This window comes from Periplaneta americana, chromosome 3 (genome assembly GCF_040183065.1).
Source record: "Periplaneta americana isolate PAMFEO1 chromosome 3, P.americana_PAMFEO1_priV1, whole genome shotgun sequence".
Lineage (NCBI taxonomy): Eukaryota > Metazoa > Arthropoda > Insecta > Blattodea > Blattidae > Periplaneta > Periplaneta americana.
Genome location: NC_091119.1, coordinates 75678155 through 75696226, shown reverse-complemented (window position 1 = coordinate 75696226; position 18072 = coordinate 75678155). Strand labels below are relative to the sequence as shown.

The following is an 18072-nucleotide window of genomic DNA, read 5'->3' as shown; positions in this document are numbered from 1 at the left end:
CTTGGAATGATGTATCCAGGGAAACTATAAAGAGAAGTTGGATTAAATTAACACCCAATTAATAGTTAAGTTGATTGTAGGGTGTCTGATTAATTTTCAGAGATTATTATGTAATTAATTTTATAATAATTATTTTTTCACAAAATAGCCTAAGTGTTTGAATAAGTGTTCAATGAAATATATTTGTTATTTATTCATTTGCTTGTTGAAATTACGAAAATATTATGTTTATGTTTTATTCTCTTTAAAGAGATCTATATTATTTATAGAAGAAATTTAATTTTTCTTTAGACACTTATAAAGGAATAGATTATTTTGGTATAGTATTGTATATTTAACTACATGTTAATAATAATAATAGTAATAATAATAATAATAATAATAATAATAGTAGTAGTAATAATCATTTATTTCCTTATTTAAAATATTAACGTGCAAAACAACAGCACAAGGCCAATTACAGTTTAGCACGATACAGAACAAAACAAAACAACAAATGATGATGAGAATGAATGATAGAAAATGGCAATGAGATGAAATACAAACAATATAAATTTTTCTTTAGACACTTATAAAGGAATAGATTATTTTGGTATAGTATTGTATATTTAACTACATGTTAATAATAATAATAATAATAATAATAATAATAATAATAATAATAGTAGTAATAATCATTTATTTCCTTATTTAAAATATTAACGTGCAAAACAACAGCACAAGGCCAATTACAGTTTAGCACGACACAGAACAAAACAAAACAACAAATGATGATGAGAATGAATGATAGAAAATGGCAATGAGATGAAATACAAACAATATAATAGTCCACATCAATCATTGACAAAATACAACAAAGCAAAATAGCACAAATAATTATTAAAACTACTACAGTGAGATAATTAAAATAATGGCAATTAAATAATTATAATGAATTACAAATGAATCAATGAAATGATATAAATGAAGACTGGAATAGCATAAGACACAGTGCATAGCGACAAAATGAATAGATAACAAAAACAGTGCATACAAATAATTATTAAAATTACAGACAAATACAAATAAACAATAATGACAAATTGAATAGATAATTACAAAAAATACATGACACAGAAAAGCTAAAAACAACACAAATGAAGTTAAAAATGAATGTACTTAATATAAGAATAGCCAAACAACAAACTATACATTAAACGGATCTGAATTAATATAATGTAGCTTTCATGCATCTGACAACTGGAGAGAGAGATTTAGGCTTATAGGTATAAAACATTTTTTGAAATCTTAAACCATTCATAGGGGCCCGAAGGAAGATATTGCTTATGAAGGATTCACAATCAATATCACCCTTTAAGGCCTTACAAAAGAATAAGTAGTCAAGTTCAAGACATCTAGCATAAAGGCTAGAAAAGTTAAAATACACTCAGGAACAAAAAAAACTGGACACTTTAATATTTGCTGGTATTTTGCAAAACATTATCTTCTCATACAATATTATGGTAGCCATCTGTTGTTACGGAGACGTGTATACATTGTTGATTGTTTTTTGTTTTATAAACAAGCCATTACAACCAAATATTCCAATTTTGCTTTCGGAGTCTCAGCTATAACAATTTTGTCTCAAGCATTTTGTGCTTCATTATCGTTATCATTCGTTATTTCTTTATTTTTACATTTTCTGAGTTTAAGTGGGGTTGTAACATTTGTCTTAAAACAAGATGCGACCTGAAGATGTGGCTCAAGCTGTAGCCCTTTACGATGATGGACGCAGTGTACGTTACATTGCAAATGTTATGAATATGGCTAGAAGCACAACCCATGATGCCATAAAACGGTATAGAGAGACCCAAGAATATACCAGAAGACCAGGTTCGGATCGTCCAAGAGCTACAAATCCAAATGAAGACAGGTATATGATGTTGAGAGTTCTTAGGGAGCACAACCTGCCAGCTACTAGTGTAGCCCAGCAATTTGTTAACATGCATGGATGCCCAATTTCGGCCAAAACAGTTAGAAGGAGGAAGTGGACTGATATCAAGTAGACCTGCATCTGGTCCCAGACTTCTCAGGATGCGAGTTGAACGACTGCGTTTTGCAAATGATCACAGGGATTGGAGAAATGGACAGTGGAGCTGTGTTCTGTTCACCGATGAGTCCCGTTTCAATCTGTGCTCGCCTGATGGACGTGAAAGAGTTTGGAGAAGGAGGGGAGAACGATTTTCACAGTGTTGCATTTCCGAAAATGTGCTGTATGGAGGTGGTGGAGTGATGGTTTGGGCAGGAGTGTGTACGGATACTCGTACAGAGTTGGTTTTTATTGAAAATGGAAGACTAACAGCTGATAGGTATATAAATGAATGTTTGGCTGATCATGTTGTGCCATTTGGCCAATTTGTAGGCGATAATTTTGTTTTAATGCATGATAATGCACGGCCGCATATTGCCCATGCGGTCGGAGATTATCTCCAAGAAATGGGAATCCATGTTCTTCCATGGCCAGCAAGGAGTCCAGACATGAACCCAATTGAACACGTGTGGGACATGCTGGGATGGCGTGTTAAGAATAGACGATCGAGACCCGAATCGTTACAAAAGTTGAGGCGAGCACTTGGCGAAGAATGGGAACTTATTTCTCAAGAAGGCATTGCTAACCAAATTGAGAGCATGCCAAGACGTATGGATGCAGTTATTCAAGCCAGAGGGGGTAATACCAGTTACTAAAAAGAGTTTTTAATGTTTAAGGCAGCATAAAATGAAAAAACAGTTAGACCAAACGATGCCATAGTTATACGCCCTTTGTAATTTTTTGTAAATTTTCTCATCAGATATTTTTTTTTTTCAAATGTTGTCGTATAAGGTGCTAAATGAAACATTATTTTGTTTAAATGGGTTTTGTTTCATTTTGAAATAATTGGCAACAAAATACAAGCAAATATAGAAGTGTCCGGTTTTTTTGTCCCTGAGTGTATTTACAAGTACGCTCATAATTGAAAACAGATGAATTAGGCAAAAACCTAAAGGCACATAGGGACATAAATTTTCTTTGGATGATTTCCAATTTAGCCAAATCAGTAGAAGTAATAGAATTCCAGGCGACAGATGCATATTCTAGTTTAGATCTGATTAATGTATAGTATAGAATTCATTATTACTCACTATATTTTGGAAAATTTCATCACATTTCGTATTAAGTCCACGAACATTTTGATAAAAAATCTCAAGATGAATAATGGAATTGCACATAAATAGTTAAGTGATAGGTGATTAGACTAGGAGGCATTTCCCTGAGAATCAGAATTCGTAGAATGCGAGCAATGCTGTTGGTTTGAGTTTCCTAAAAAAAAGGTGCGATTAGGCAACCAGCAGGCCAAACTTCAGGATTATTTACCAAATCAAAATCCCTTTCGTCCACAGCTACATGGAAGGAAGAATACATTTGAAATTTTGTTTTGAGTTTAGTTACCAAGAGCGACCTAAGTTCTAATTTGTTTTTGAAAGAGTCGACTATATTGTTAGAGCTAACTTTAGAACTGAATCTCGAAACAAAGAGAGATTCAGTTCTGATTCGCTCAGGGGCCATTTCAATGTTACTAGTAGAAAAGGTTCCAACTTTGGGTTCTCTTTTTTTTTAATTTCTTTCTAGAAACTAATTGAAAGCCTTCATTGTCAACATTAGTAGCATTGGCCTCATTGATTTCCTGATTCGCGTTATGTTTCATAGTAACTGGAGTCACACTTACTGGCCAGCACCTCTAGCGAAAGAAAGTGGCAAAACTTTGGTGATTACATTCATGAACGATCATACCAGGCAATGGAGTCACTTGTATACATGTGCAGTTATAATTACGTAAAAATGCCTAAATCACAGCGAAATTATTACGCAATGAATTGCCACAATACAGCACAAAACACGGAAAGAACTCATTTCCTAATCGTCCATGAGAAACAGATAGACGGAAGAAGTGGATTTTAGCAGTGAGAATATGCAATGTTTACTTTTATGGGAAGATACTGAAACAGTGGGGGTGGTTGGCGATTGAGTGACTAATAATTAAATGATAACAATATGATTATATTAATTATAGCCCAAATCAATGCATTACATCACGTTAGATTAGGATGTTTACTTCTTCCATGTAAAATGTAGCTCAGCTACACTAGATCATTCCCATAATAATGAAGATGCCGCTGCTGCTGCTGATGATGATAATAATAATAATAACAATAATAATAATAATAATAATAATAATAATTTCTTTATTTCGGTAAAGATGGAACTCCTTGGGAATCAATAAAAGTTCTCCTATTTGTAGTGGGAAAGCCAGGTAACCAGGTTCACATCGATAAAAAAAGAGGACACAAAGCTTCAAAAAGGAGGGCATTGTTCGAAAAAAAGAGAACAGAAAATAATATGCACTTAGATTTAGGCTTAGGCCTATATTATTTTTTAAATTTCGTTAATATCTAATTTAATACAAAATAATTATGATAAAAATAAGAATAAAAATTTTAAAGTTAGCTGCAAAAGTAACTATAATTATTAGAGAGGACAAAAAATACCTATTTAGATTTAGGCTTAGACCTATATTATACTTAAAATTATGTCAATACCTATTTCATTACACCATATTCATGACAGAACTTAATAATATAAAATCATTTTACAGTTAGCTACAAATGAAAGTCAAGAGAACTATAATTTTTGTCAAAATTCGTAAAAAGGCAGCATAAAATGTGAATTTAATGTTACTTTGTAATGTGTTTCAGATGTACAAATTTTAAGTAGATAAAAGAAGACATGAAAAGATGGTTACCATTATATTTCCCCACACCCTCCATATTTAATCTTGTTGCAGATACTTTTCTGATGATCCAATTTGTTGCAGTAACTTGGGTTTGTTCAGAAGTTATTTGTAAAAGACACACAAGAAAATTTCTTCAAATTATACTGAACCATTGATTTACTAGTTACCTGTGAGCAACGACCATAACAAGGACGAGCAAAGCGAGTTATGATCGTTGACAAAGAGTATATTCCATCGATGCTGCTGCCATCTACAGACAAATTACTTGAAAAAAGGCGTCAAATCAGTTAATTTCACAGTATCAGACATACAAGTTACGAAAAGGAGGACATTTCTTGATTTTTTAAAAATCCACCTGGACCCCAGACAAAGACCTAAAAAGGAGGACATGCCCGGACAAAAGAGGACGTCTGGTCACCCTATGGAAAGCAGAATAATATTGAAAATCATCCATTGTATGTGCCATTGTATTTTAAGAAAGCTGTAAGAGAAAACCAAAAACAGAATCTGAAATTTTGTGATTTGAAAGATGATAAAAAGAATTAAACATTCAAGTAAGAATGCAGCTACTAATGACAATGTTTATGATTGTGTTGTGCAAAATTATAGTAATCTTTTTACTATTTACTTGTAATATTAGTGGGAATATTTGGAATATTTTGAGTGGGGAATATGGTATACTAGCAGAAACAGGGTTCCCATGCATTAACATACAGTTACTTCATTCATTAATAAGTTATTATGGCTTTCTTCACAACGGGATATTTACTGAAGCTGAAGTGTTACAAACTCAAGGTAGATCAAGTGTGCATATTGAGGTTGAAAGTTGCATAAAAAGGGTGGAGATTTTCAAAATGTTCAAAAATATTCCAAAAGGTTGGTTTCCGTATGTCAACAATATTATTTATGTTGATTGTGTGCTGGCAAATTTATTGTCACCTATTGCAATGGCGTAAAATGGTACTTAGCGTAGTGAAGGTGATTAAGTGAGCACAGGTGCTATTAATTTCATACTGCTGATTGCTGATATGTATTCAAGTGTAATTTTATTTTCAATAGTTTTAGCAGCTTATGTTACTTACTTACTTACTGTACTTATTTAGTTACTGGCTTTTAAGGAACCTGGAGGTTCATTGCCGCCCTTACATAAGCCCGCCATTGGTCCCTATCCTGAGCAAGATTAATCCAGTCTCTATCATCATATCCCACCTCCCTCAGATCCATTTTAATATCTTCCCATCTACGTCTCGGCCTCCCCAAAGGTCTTTTTAACAACTTCAAATTAATGTAACTCTGAAAATAGTGAGAATAGAACACATGTTTATATGACAGGTTTTGCTCAGAATATCTTCTGAAATAAGCTCCGTAAGTGGCGGTAACTTCTTGTGAATCACCCTGTATATCGTTGGTCAGTCAGGCAGAATAGCTGTTTGTAAACAAAGACGTTGTTTGTAACTATCTCAATGAGTAAGGCTGCCCTGCTCACCCTCCATTGTCTCACCTGATGACAAAGATAGAACCAATCTTCGAAAAGTTGTGAATTCATTTAAAATAAAGCAATGGGAAAAAGTTCAATCTACACTTTTTCTCTACGATGCACCATTGTTTCTTCCCTCTTTTAGATTATAAAACTATTTGCTGAAGCCTCACACAAATTTGGCAGGATGAATCGATATGAGGCAGCACTGAGAGGTCTCTCTGCAAGCTGTCCAGAATGCACACCTCGCAGCTTTATAAATCACTCACTATAGCTCGTGTAGTCTGAATGTGTGTGTCAATTCTTAAAAATCAAGCCTTAACATTTTGGTGCCTAATTCCAGTGCAGTATTTGTTTACTTTAGCAATACCAACTGTGACCAGATGTAGAGAGAGAGAGAGTAGCGAACATCTATGACTAATCTTGACTCTGTAACTTAGCAATCTCCTCACCTAACACACACTAATCTTGTCATACTTCTCGGCCTCATATCACTTATACCTATTCCTCAACTAACGCACTCTAAGTTTGCCAGATTCCTCAGCCTCATGTCACTTACTACTCGGGACAACTATCTTTACCAGCGGCGTGTTTACAAATCAACTCGACTGCGCTACGATATCGGGATAACACTGAATAATAAAATATTGTTGCAATAAGTTGCTGTTCTGTAATTGTGCGGAAAGGAGGTTACTTCGGAACAGCGTTGTCAATCATGAGGCTTGACTGAATCGTGCAATTGGTTCCAAACAAAATTATCATACTTTTGATTGGGGATCGTATACTAATTTATAAAATAGGCCTATTTTGATTATTTTATCTAAACTCCCTCCACAGCGTTTTATTTAAACGATTTTTTTAAATTATCATAAGGAAATAATTGTTAAAAATTAAATATCAGCACATAAAATTATTTTTTAACACTTTGTTGTCTCCTTATCTTGGGAGGATCCTCAGAAGGATCAACAACAGCAGGAACAAAAGAGCCAGCCCTACATCTAGCCCTTTTACAGTTTGTTTCATCAGAGCAAAACCAAGCTTTAAATTAAGGAATTGTTTACCATTATTTTTCTACAATTTTGTTTTCGTCCTCTATATTTAGGTACTCCGGATGTAGATTTTTTGGGAGTAGGGCCTACTAGGACCACTATCACTATCTTCTGATTTCATTGCCACTATTTCACGTCAGAACCTATTACAATATCTGATTTCTTACTGCCCATGCACTACCACGAAACACGACTAGCACAAGAAAGTACTGTAATAGGCTGTTTCTTTGTATGTACAAAATAGGCCCATATATTGAATATGTTAATTCCCTTTTTCTGTTATGAGGTTCTCAAAACATTACAACCAACTTATTAGTTACGTGGCAGGAATAATTATGTTTAGGCTATAGACAATTTTTCTGAGATATTTTGAAATAAACAAAGGAATGTTTGTCAGCATCATTTTTGAATAACCACAATAATGGACACTACGTGATTCCTTGTCGCTATAATAATGTTTACCAGAATCAAGCTGTCATAAATCACCTGGACTTGGAGATATAGGGGAGCAATGTTTATAGAAATATGTTTTGCGACAGTAGACTTGTACAGCACCTGTAATGCAGAAGTGCTACATGCAGAAGTGCTACATGCAGAAGTGCTACATGCAGAAGTTACTATAAATGTATAAATGAAATATACCCGTAATACAGCAAAAATGTATATATGGACTTCCTAGATCATAGAAGTTCTATGATATGAAAAAAATGTTATGTTTTATTTAACGATGCTCGCAACTGCGGAGGTTATATCAGCGTCGCCGGATGTGCCGGAATTTTGTCCCGCAGGAGTTCTTTTACATGCCAGTAAATCTACTGACATGAGCCTGTCGCATTTAAGCACACTTAAATGCCATCGACCTTGCCCGGGATGGAACCTGCAACTTTGGGCATAGAAGACCAGCGCTATACCAACTCACCAACCAGGTCGACAAGGATGGACTTTCAAACGTCATAAATTGTAATAAAATGTTAAAAATCATCTCTTTTTGACATGTTTTATCCTCTTTGCCGACAGGATCGCACATTTTACGCACTATCCGCGGGTTGGATCGTACATGGTACCAAATTATCGCACATGTACGATTCGGATCGTTCGGTTGGCAACATTGCTTCGGAAGTATTCTATCCGTACGTTTTTTAAGCAAAACGTAAAGCGCTGCAGCAACCGTGCAGCAAATCAAAACACCGCTTTACGAGTTTGCTGCACGATCCAACATGACGGAATGCGTGTTTTGTCTATTGTTAAAATCGTCTATACATTTTTTTTAAAGATGGGACATGACAGGAGCGTTGTGATCGGAAAAACAACTTAATGTCACATAGCGTGGTAGGCCTGTTGCTATGGCAACAACGGCTGAGTTGATAAACTTACCATTCCCACGTGGCGAGTGCTTAATAGCTCTCTTGGCGACATTTACTGTGCACACAATGTTAGCATTGGTACGTTTAGTGTTTGATTCTGTCGATTTTTGTATTGTTTTCATACCTTCGCATCAATTGTCAATGAATGTTTTAACGTCAGCCATATTAACATCAATTGTTAGCTTCCATCAGCTGGCAGCATGGTAGTCTATATTGGCAACATAGCAGGACCTCCTATATTACCGGACCTGACACTGGCATCCAAGATGGCGGCCGGGAGAGGGATTTCGTAGATTGCAATGAGTTAAAATAAATACGGCATCGATGAGATTATTTTAACAAAATTCTCAATGAAACAATTAATAATAAAGTTCCTTACCTACATAAATGAACATAGTGCAATCAGTAACATAAAAATATGCCTACATACACCAATAATAAAAGAAAACTGATTAAAAGCTTCAATACGTTATTATATTAGGCCTAGGCCTATGTTTTTTATATATGAATATTGGCAATTGCCCAATTAACTCCTGTAAAATTCAGATTTGTGAGGAAATAGAAGACAGTAATACAATACTGAACAGCTGCTACTTCAGGATTTAGGAAATCTTACCTGGATTATACAAATAGATTTCATCAGCAACTGGAAATTATATAATATGGAGTCCTGTCTTCCTAGTCACTAAACTCTGTCACTGTATTCACTGAGATTGATTAAAAATAAAACTAGCTATTCACTACGTACAGTTTAACACTGTTCCCACTGATGTTGATTTAGAATGAAATGACACTATCCACTGTATCCACTGATGCTGATTCAGAATGAAATGACACTATTCACTGTAGTTTCTCACTATCCACTGATGTTGATTCAGAATGAAATGACACTATTCACTATGGTTTCTCACTATATCCACTGATGCTGATTCAGAATGCAATGACACTATTCACTGTGGTTTCTCGCTATATCCACTGATGTTGATTTAGAGTGAAATGGCAATATTCACTATACCTTATCACTGTAATATCCACTTATACATAGGCCTACACAAGGGATTAGATAGGCTGTAAACTAAAAACGATGAAGAATTCACAGCTTGGAGAGCACAGCACTGTAATTTCTCACTGTATCCACTAATGTTAATTCAGAATGAAATGACACTATTCACTATAGCTTATCACTGTAATATCCACTTATGCATAGGCCTACACAAAGGATTAGATAGGCTGTAAACTAAAAACGATGAAGAATTCACAGCTTGGAGTGCACAGCACTGTAATTTCTCACTGTATCCACTAATGTTAATCCAGAATGAAATGACACTATTCACTGTAATATCCACTTATGCATAGGCCTACACAAGGGATTAGATAGGCTGTAAACTAAAAACGATGAAGAATTCACAGCTTGGAGAGCACAGCACTGTAATTTCTCACTGTATCCACTAATGTTAATTCAGAATGAAATGACACTATTCACTATAGCTTATCACTGTAATATCCACTTATGCATAGGCCTACACAAGGGATTAGATAGGCTGTAAACTAAAAACGATGAAGAATTCACGGCTTGGAGAGCACAGCAGCCTATTTTTTGAACTTGGAACACTTTCGGTGGGTTTTATTTTTGTCTTTCAATGGACCTTGCAGTAATTATTAATAAATAAGTTGGCCAAAACCTTGCTGCACTTCACTGCTAGTTTTCTTACCACTGAGTTGTTTGTTGGGGTAAAATGTTCACGATGAATGCTTCTTGTCCACTTATCCCTTAAATCTGTATCTTTTGGAAACAAAAATACATGTACAAACGGACTTTCTTTATCGTAATTCGATTTGCAACCTGGTACACTACACGTGCGAGGCATTTTAACTTTAACAACATAACACTTTCAAGCTTTCTCTACGAAAACAATTTATATTAATTATAACGTCACAATTCTATTATTATATACTAACTTATAAACCCTTCAACGATTACACTAGAGGCAAATGATACAAGAAATACAATAAACATTCACATGAAGTACGTATACTTTCACACTTGCGTTACCACTCTATTGTCCACCATGTTTGTTTACTTCCGCTCACAGTGTCAGGTCCGGTAATATAGGAGGTCCTGAACATAGCACTGTAGTTCCAAGCTCGGCCGCTCAGGACCTCCTGGTCAGGTCCAAAGAGATACCAATGGCGCTAGTGTAGCGTACAAAATTGAACCGCTGTTCGGCCATTAAAGAGAGTTGATGCTTCGCCGGGATTGCAAGCAGTTCATGTTTATTTGAGGAGTATGAATAAATATAAGTACACTTGAAGGGAAATAATAAGAAAATGGTGAAATACTGCGCCGCAAATAATTGTTCTAACATAGCTTACTATTGTAGGATGTCCAGGAAAGCATGCATCTCTTAATATTTGGAAGAATGTTCTAAATGCAGTTCCTCCTTTGAATGTGTTTACAGAATGTCGGAACATTTCTTGGATAAAGTTGTTTTTTTTTTTCAGAAACACATTAATCACGTTTATACAGTTTATTTCAACAATGTATGTAAGGGTTAGGTGCCATCATATTACAATGGATTATAATAGCAAAGTGCTCAAGAAAATCCTCAGACAGCATCTGTATAAAACTGTTTTGTTTCAGAATAAATGAAATCATATATGTTCCCGTTTAGTACAGTTTATTGTTGAAAGTATAGCCGATGCCAATTTATTACCACCACCACTACCACAACTTGCCTTGCCGTGGTGGCAAGCCTACTAGGCATACTAATAAACTGTATAAACCACCAATACTAGGCCTACTATTATCATCACTACTAGACCTACTACCACCACCACCATTAATGGCACCAATACTAGGCCTACTGCTACTACTACAGACGTGGACAAATTATTAACAAAATTGACTATTTTTATGATAATTCTGTTTACAAAATTTGACTTTTCAATTTAGACTACAGTTGACAATTTTGGATATTTCCATCATTACAGTAGACAGAAATATGCAAAAATGACAACTGTAGTTTAAATTGAAGAGTCAAGTTTTGTAAAAATATATAATAAAAATCTTCAATTTTGATAATAATTTGTAAATTAGCAAAAATGTCAACTGCACTGAAGAGTCAAATTTTGTAAAAATATAAAACAAAAATCTGCAGTTTTGCTAATAATTTGGAAATATCCAAAATGTCAACTATATTCCAAATTAAAGAACCGAATTTTGTAAAAATATACAATAAAAACCTTCAGTTTTGCTAATAATTTGTAAATATGCAAAAATATCAAATGTAGTCCAAATTGAGGAGTTAAATTTTGAAAAATATACAATACAAATCTTCAATTTTGCTAATAATTTGGAAACACGCAAAAATGTCAACTGTAGTCTAAATTGAAGAATCATATTTTGTAAAAATATATAATAAAAATCTTCAATTTTGCTAATAATTTGGAAACACGCAAAAATGTCAACTGTAGTCTAAATTGAAGAATCATATTTTGTAAAAATATATAATAAAAATCTTCAATTTTGCTAATAATTTGTCCACGTCTGTACTACTATGCCTCTATTATATCACTACTACTAGGCTTACTAATATCACTAATATTAGGCCTACTGTTACCACTACTACTAGGCCTACTACTACTACTACTACTACTACTACTACTACTACTACTACTACTACTACTACTACTACTAGGTCTCTATTATATCACTACTACTACTAGGCCTACTATTACCACTACTACTAGGCCTACTGTTACTACTACTATTAGGACTACTATTATCACTACTACTAGGTTTACTACTACTACTACTGCATTAAAAAGTCTGTACTGACTTCTAAGCTGGTGGTCATCAACTATACAATTAATAGTTTATGAGGATAAAAATTTATTCTTATTATGTTTTAAATCAGTGTTTCCAGAATTTTTATGATCTCATATTACACCACTAAACATTTTCTAAGCACCATAAACCTTCCTCTTTCTTTGCATGAAAGGACAAAAGTATAGATTATTTTAAATATTATAGTAGATATCTATTATTATGGCCTATTATTATGGCCTTACACAATACTGGTAATACTGACAATTCATGTTGGCATTGCCTATATTCAATATTTCACTTACTTATCCCGAGTATATATGGGTGATTTAATTTATTTTTTTTTATAATATCGCCAAAGATGAATCATATAATATTTCAATAAATACAGCACTCCTCTGCCATTCATATTCATTTCATCACGATCCATCCTTGGTAAAAGATGTTTAAAACAGTGTCTATCATCAGGCTACATCAGCTATGGGGACTATAAGCAAAGTAGGGAGGGAACGTTCCTACTCACCCCACATCCGTTTGATTGACAGGCGAGGGGTAAAGCAGTTGTTTTGCTAAGTCAAGTGCAGTGGTGGATTCGACACACATCAGTAATTTCTCCGCTCTTATTTCTTGTTTCAAAAACCTTTCCAATATTTTGTTTATAGGAAGTACACGTATCATACAATAATTATGACGGCCACCTACTGTCATTAGACAAATTATATATTTTTCAATTGTATAACTATTCCTTTATCATGTGCACAAGAAATTCTTGGACTCCTTGTGGTCGACATAATAAGGTATTCCTTTTTTAAAAACAATAAAGAAAAAAGCAAAGCTTCATTGTCATTTAACTGCACAATATATTAAAAGATACAATGCTCAACATAATAAATTGTTTCTTTTTAAAACTAATAAAGTAACTAAGCTCCATTGTCATTTAACTTGAAAACATATTAAACACAATATAATGATCAACAAAATCAATTGTTTCTTTTTATAAATACTAAAGAAAGTAAAACTAAGCTCCACTGTCATTTAACTTTAAAACATATTAAACAAAATATATGAGATATGAATGAAACGAAATACTACTGTAGACCTATACTGCTGGTTTTCATTTTTTTGTTGTTGATTTCCCTCGAAATTTCTTGTTATTAACTAAAAAGGATATATTTGCCTCTAAAATAGAACAACTCAACCGTAATACTGAAACTAAATGCATGTCTGTGATCCTAGACCTGGAGATACTTTTGGTCATATTCATTTTGAAAAGAAAAACAGCTCACAACAGTAAGTTGAGCCAAACATAGATATCATACGCATTGCAAATGTGCGCAGATTAGGGAATTGCTCTTCTGGTAGGTAATCCATTTTTTCCTAAACACTTTAGTGGCGTGCTCTTTTGCATCTCTATAGTGGCTCTGATGCTTGGGTTACATCAAATACAAATGGATTATTGAACAGACACATCTCCATGTCCATTGCAGTTACTTCTGAAAATCTTTCTTGGAAAGAGAACGCATCAAGTAGGCCTAATATGCACACAAAGTTTTAAATAAGTTCAGTTCCAGATACTTAATAAAATAATACGTATCTAAATCCTGAAAATACCATAAACATATCTTGTTTTGTATCTTTTCACAAATATTACGAAAATAGCTTTTAAAATTGTAAATAAATACTTGTAAGATCACCGAAGTCAGCTTTATGCTTCCGATTAAAGTGGCGTTTAATAATGAAGCGTTTTATATGCGCAATTTTAAACCCACATATTAAGCAACAGACTTTCTTCTTTTTGTAAGTAACAAAAAATTCTTTCTGCCGCTCTTTCTGAAACTGACGTCCCGAGATCGAAGCCATACCCGCCACTGAATGAAGCATGTCTAGAGAAGCACCAGGCGGAGGAGAGGGTCGGTTGAGTGAGGTAAGGCGGCTTTGAGTGCTGTGGCCCTTCGGAGCCATTTTTCCCCATGGTTGGGCTACATCAATGTATTGTGGTACTGTTTTCGAATTTCGCGCCGCAAACACTCCCTTTAATGGTGGATGCTAGCCGATTCAAATTGTGACATTTTCCTTGCCTGCCACTTACATGTATGTGTCTCTAGTAAGTATTACAAACTCTTTGGTCATGTCCCATCTTAAAAAAAAAAAAAAAAAAAACAAGTAGGCCTATAGTAATAATAATTCCATGTCATTATCATGGAAGTCGAAACTATTTAACATGTTCGGTTCTTTTAAGGTTTACTGTAGTAATAGTAGCCAATATTAATTGTCCACCATTTTGCAGTCACCTGACCTAATTGCGTTTTTTTCGACCCTCATTTTGCTGCAGCAAAGACATGAAGTGCTTTAAAAAAACGCATGGTATACATAGTGATAGCATTGTGTGAAATTTTGAAACATGGAAACTCCGTCTAGGAAGTCACCGTGGGAAAAATACGTTCGCAAAGTAGGGAGATAATTTAATTATAACGTATTTAAGTTCGTAACGAAGAAAAAAAGAATGGTCTAGCTATTCCTCGGAAAAGAGTTGTGAAAAAACCAGCGAAAGCAGTTTGAAAGAGTAAAAAATCGGTGAGAAATATAGCAAAAGAATAAGAGAAAGCAAGCATTTCGGGCACGCAATTTGTGCCTATAACACAGCGCATTTTGCCAGCTACGGATAACATTTTGACATGTAATGGTATGTTGCCTACTATCTTCCTCCGAGCCCTCTTCTCTGCTACGATTATATCTTCGATGGAAGTTCATGCTCCAAGTAATTCATACGTGTCTTGGGTAGTAGCCTTCTGCATCTTTGTGCGTTGTCAAAAGAAACAGTGGCCGCTCTCTAGAAGCAAAGTTCTCTTCGGGTATCTTCGCTACAATTCGGAGACAGGCGATGTTACATGTTGTTGGACCAAGTTGCCTGATATCTAATGTTATAATTAAAGTATTCTGTGTGTTGCTTTATAGCGTTATGGCATCGTTCCGGCGTGGTATTCGTGAGGTCCTGCGTTCGAACATAATCTAGTGCTTTTTATGTCCTTTTTTGTTTTGTTTTTAAGAGAGAGAGAGAGAAAATATACATAATTGCTCCTGTCTCTCTTATGATTATTTTAGTAATTAACATCAGGTTCATGAATGTATTATGCCATGACTTTATCATTATTTATTATGACATTATGGCTGCAAATGGAAATAAAAAAAATTTATTCTCAACAAAAATATTTTTCGTGGCATAAACAAAACAAACTTACTGGCGTCTCCCTTAGAACATTGAAACAATTAAGCGTTCAAAAAACAAAACAAAAAGAGCCACGATTCAATATTTAGTCTATCTTACCCATATCTCGATCACATCTTGCAGTCGAGTGGGCATGGAATCGACTAGTCTTTGCAAATAGCGACTGTTTTCAGACAAGACATTCCAGGCATCCTGGACATACATTACATACATAAGTGTTCTGCCCATGGGCAGGTCTTTCACTGCAAACCCAGCATTCTCCAAACTTTCCTATTTTCTGTCTTCCACTTAGTTTCCGCATATGATCCGCATATCTTAATGTCGTTTATTATTTTTCTCAACCAGTGACCCAACCAATTCCTTTTTCTCTTTCTAATCAGTTTCAGCGTCATTCTTTCTTCACCCACTTTTTCCAACACAACTTCATTTCTTATTCTACCTGTCCACTTCACACGCTCTGTTCTTCTCCACATCCACATTTCAAATGCTTCCATTCGTTTCTCTTAATTTCGTCGTAATGTCCATGTTTCTTCTCCATACAATGCCACACTCCACACAAAGCACTTCACTAGTCTCTTCTTAGTTCTTTTTCCAGAGGTCCTCAGAAGATGCTCCTTTTTCTATTAAAAGCTTCCTTTGTTCATGTTTGCAGTTTTTCTTGAGAAGGATAAATGCGGTAACTTCCCGTTGCTTTCCGCACACTACTGTCTCTTTCGCATATTATTAGATCCCAGGGGGTCCAAGCGTGGAGATGAAGAGAGTGGATTTGACTAATTGAGCCCTCCGGACTTTACTGAAATTCACAGCAAGGGTTAAACATTAGTTATAATACAAGGATTTTTGACCCGATCAGAGACCGGGAAATCCCAATTAGCCTCTTCCTCCCGCATCCTGGACTAGCTTCCACAAATCATCAGAAAATTTTAGAGAGGGATTGGGCCAATTTTTCCGCAAATGTTTCTATACTTATGCTCTAGTAGCTCAGTCGGAAGAACGTCGGAATTTAGATGTCAATGTCTCAGGTTCAATTCCTCGTCACCCTTTTCATTTTACTGTGTTTAAAGATAGTATAATGTAATAATGTAAAAAGAAAAAAACTAACAACAGTATTATGCAACTGTATTGTTCCAAACCTAATCTTAAATTTATGTTATTTATATCGCTTAAAAACGATAAGTGAATATAAATAACTTGAATATTATTTATATAGTATCATTAAAGAATAACAATATAAATGACAAATATCGGTTTGTTTAAAATATATAATATATTATATAATAAATAATTACTTATTGAAATAAAATAACCTATTTTACAAAAAAATGGTTATTTATATTATAATAATTACTTACATAAGATACAGACTTATATTGCGAAAGAATAACAATATAAATAACTTGAATATTATTTATAACGCTAAAGAACGAAAACAATATAAATGATAATTTGAATATTATTTATATCGCTAAAGAACGATTAAAAAATAAAATGAAAACTTGAATAAGGCCCGAACTTCGAACCTTCGAATCATTAAGTGAGCACTCTACTGCTGCTCTACGAGACGCAGATACGGGATAATTTCATAGTTCTGGAACTGCTTCTACAAGCACGTGCATCGTGTAACATCGCCGTAACCCGAAGTGGACTTAGAAAATATTCGCTGTTCACGAGTGCGGCCACTTTTTTTTTTTTTTTTTTTTTGACAACTGTACATGCTCTCTCTTCTCCCCTCCACTAATCTGCTCCTACTGTAACACGCATATAAACCAGAGCAGTATATATTAGAGAGTACCACATTCTCGGTGGCGGCGGTCATATATTTGGTCATATTTACTCCTTGCTCGGCACAGAAGCGTAAGCAGTAATGCTAGAAGGAAGGTCATTAAAGGCGATATCAAACATGTTGTTGTGGTTTACTGAATACAGGAGACAAGGATTAATAAACATTATTGTCATAGTGAAATGACTCATTAGAGATAACACTTTATAATTTATGTTACGTCCATTTCCATAGGGATAACATAAGCAATTTCCTACTGCAGTTCTCGTAACATTTCGACTGCCACATTTAGCAGATTGTTGTAATGCATTTGCTATAACAGACAAATTTCTTAACAATAAATATATTCTAGCCCTAAAATACCATGATAAGACTTTTTCAAAAATATTATAACAAGTTGGGAACATATAAGTTGAAGTGTTAATGAATAAAGACTTCAAATCCTTTAGTGTCAACTCAGTTTTTACCGACGTTTCACATTTCTCTGCATTTCGAATTATATAAAACACGAATTTACAAGGGTATACAAGTGACATTTGCTT

The 18072-nt window shown here is 34.5% G+C and overlaps 1 protein-coding gene across 5 annotated transcripts in view; it reads right to left on the bottom strand.

Annotated features, from left to right (window-relative positions):
* Ctr1A (Copper transporter 1A) overlaps window positions 1-18072 on the bottom strand; it is a 203675-nt gene that overhangs the window by 79586 nt on the left and 106017 nt on the right. For 4 of the 5 annotated variants that reach the window (XM_069820789.1, XM_069820793.1, XM_069820791.1 and 1 more), the window contains exon 1: window positions 9315-9353. The exons of the other annotated variant lie outside the window; for it this stretch is intronic. In XM_069820789.1, the coding sequence (XP_069676890.1) occupies window positions 9315-9338 (24 nt within the window). In that variant the 5' untranslated portion in view covers window positions 9339-9353. Of the gene's footprint in view, window positions 1-9314; window positions 9354-18072 lie in introns of those variants that run through there. 5 annotated transcript variants of the gene reach the window in all.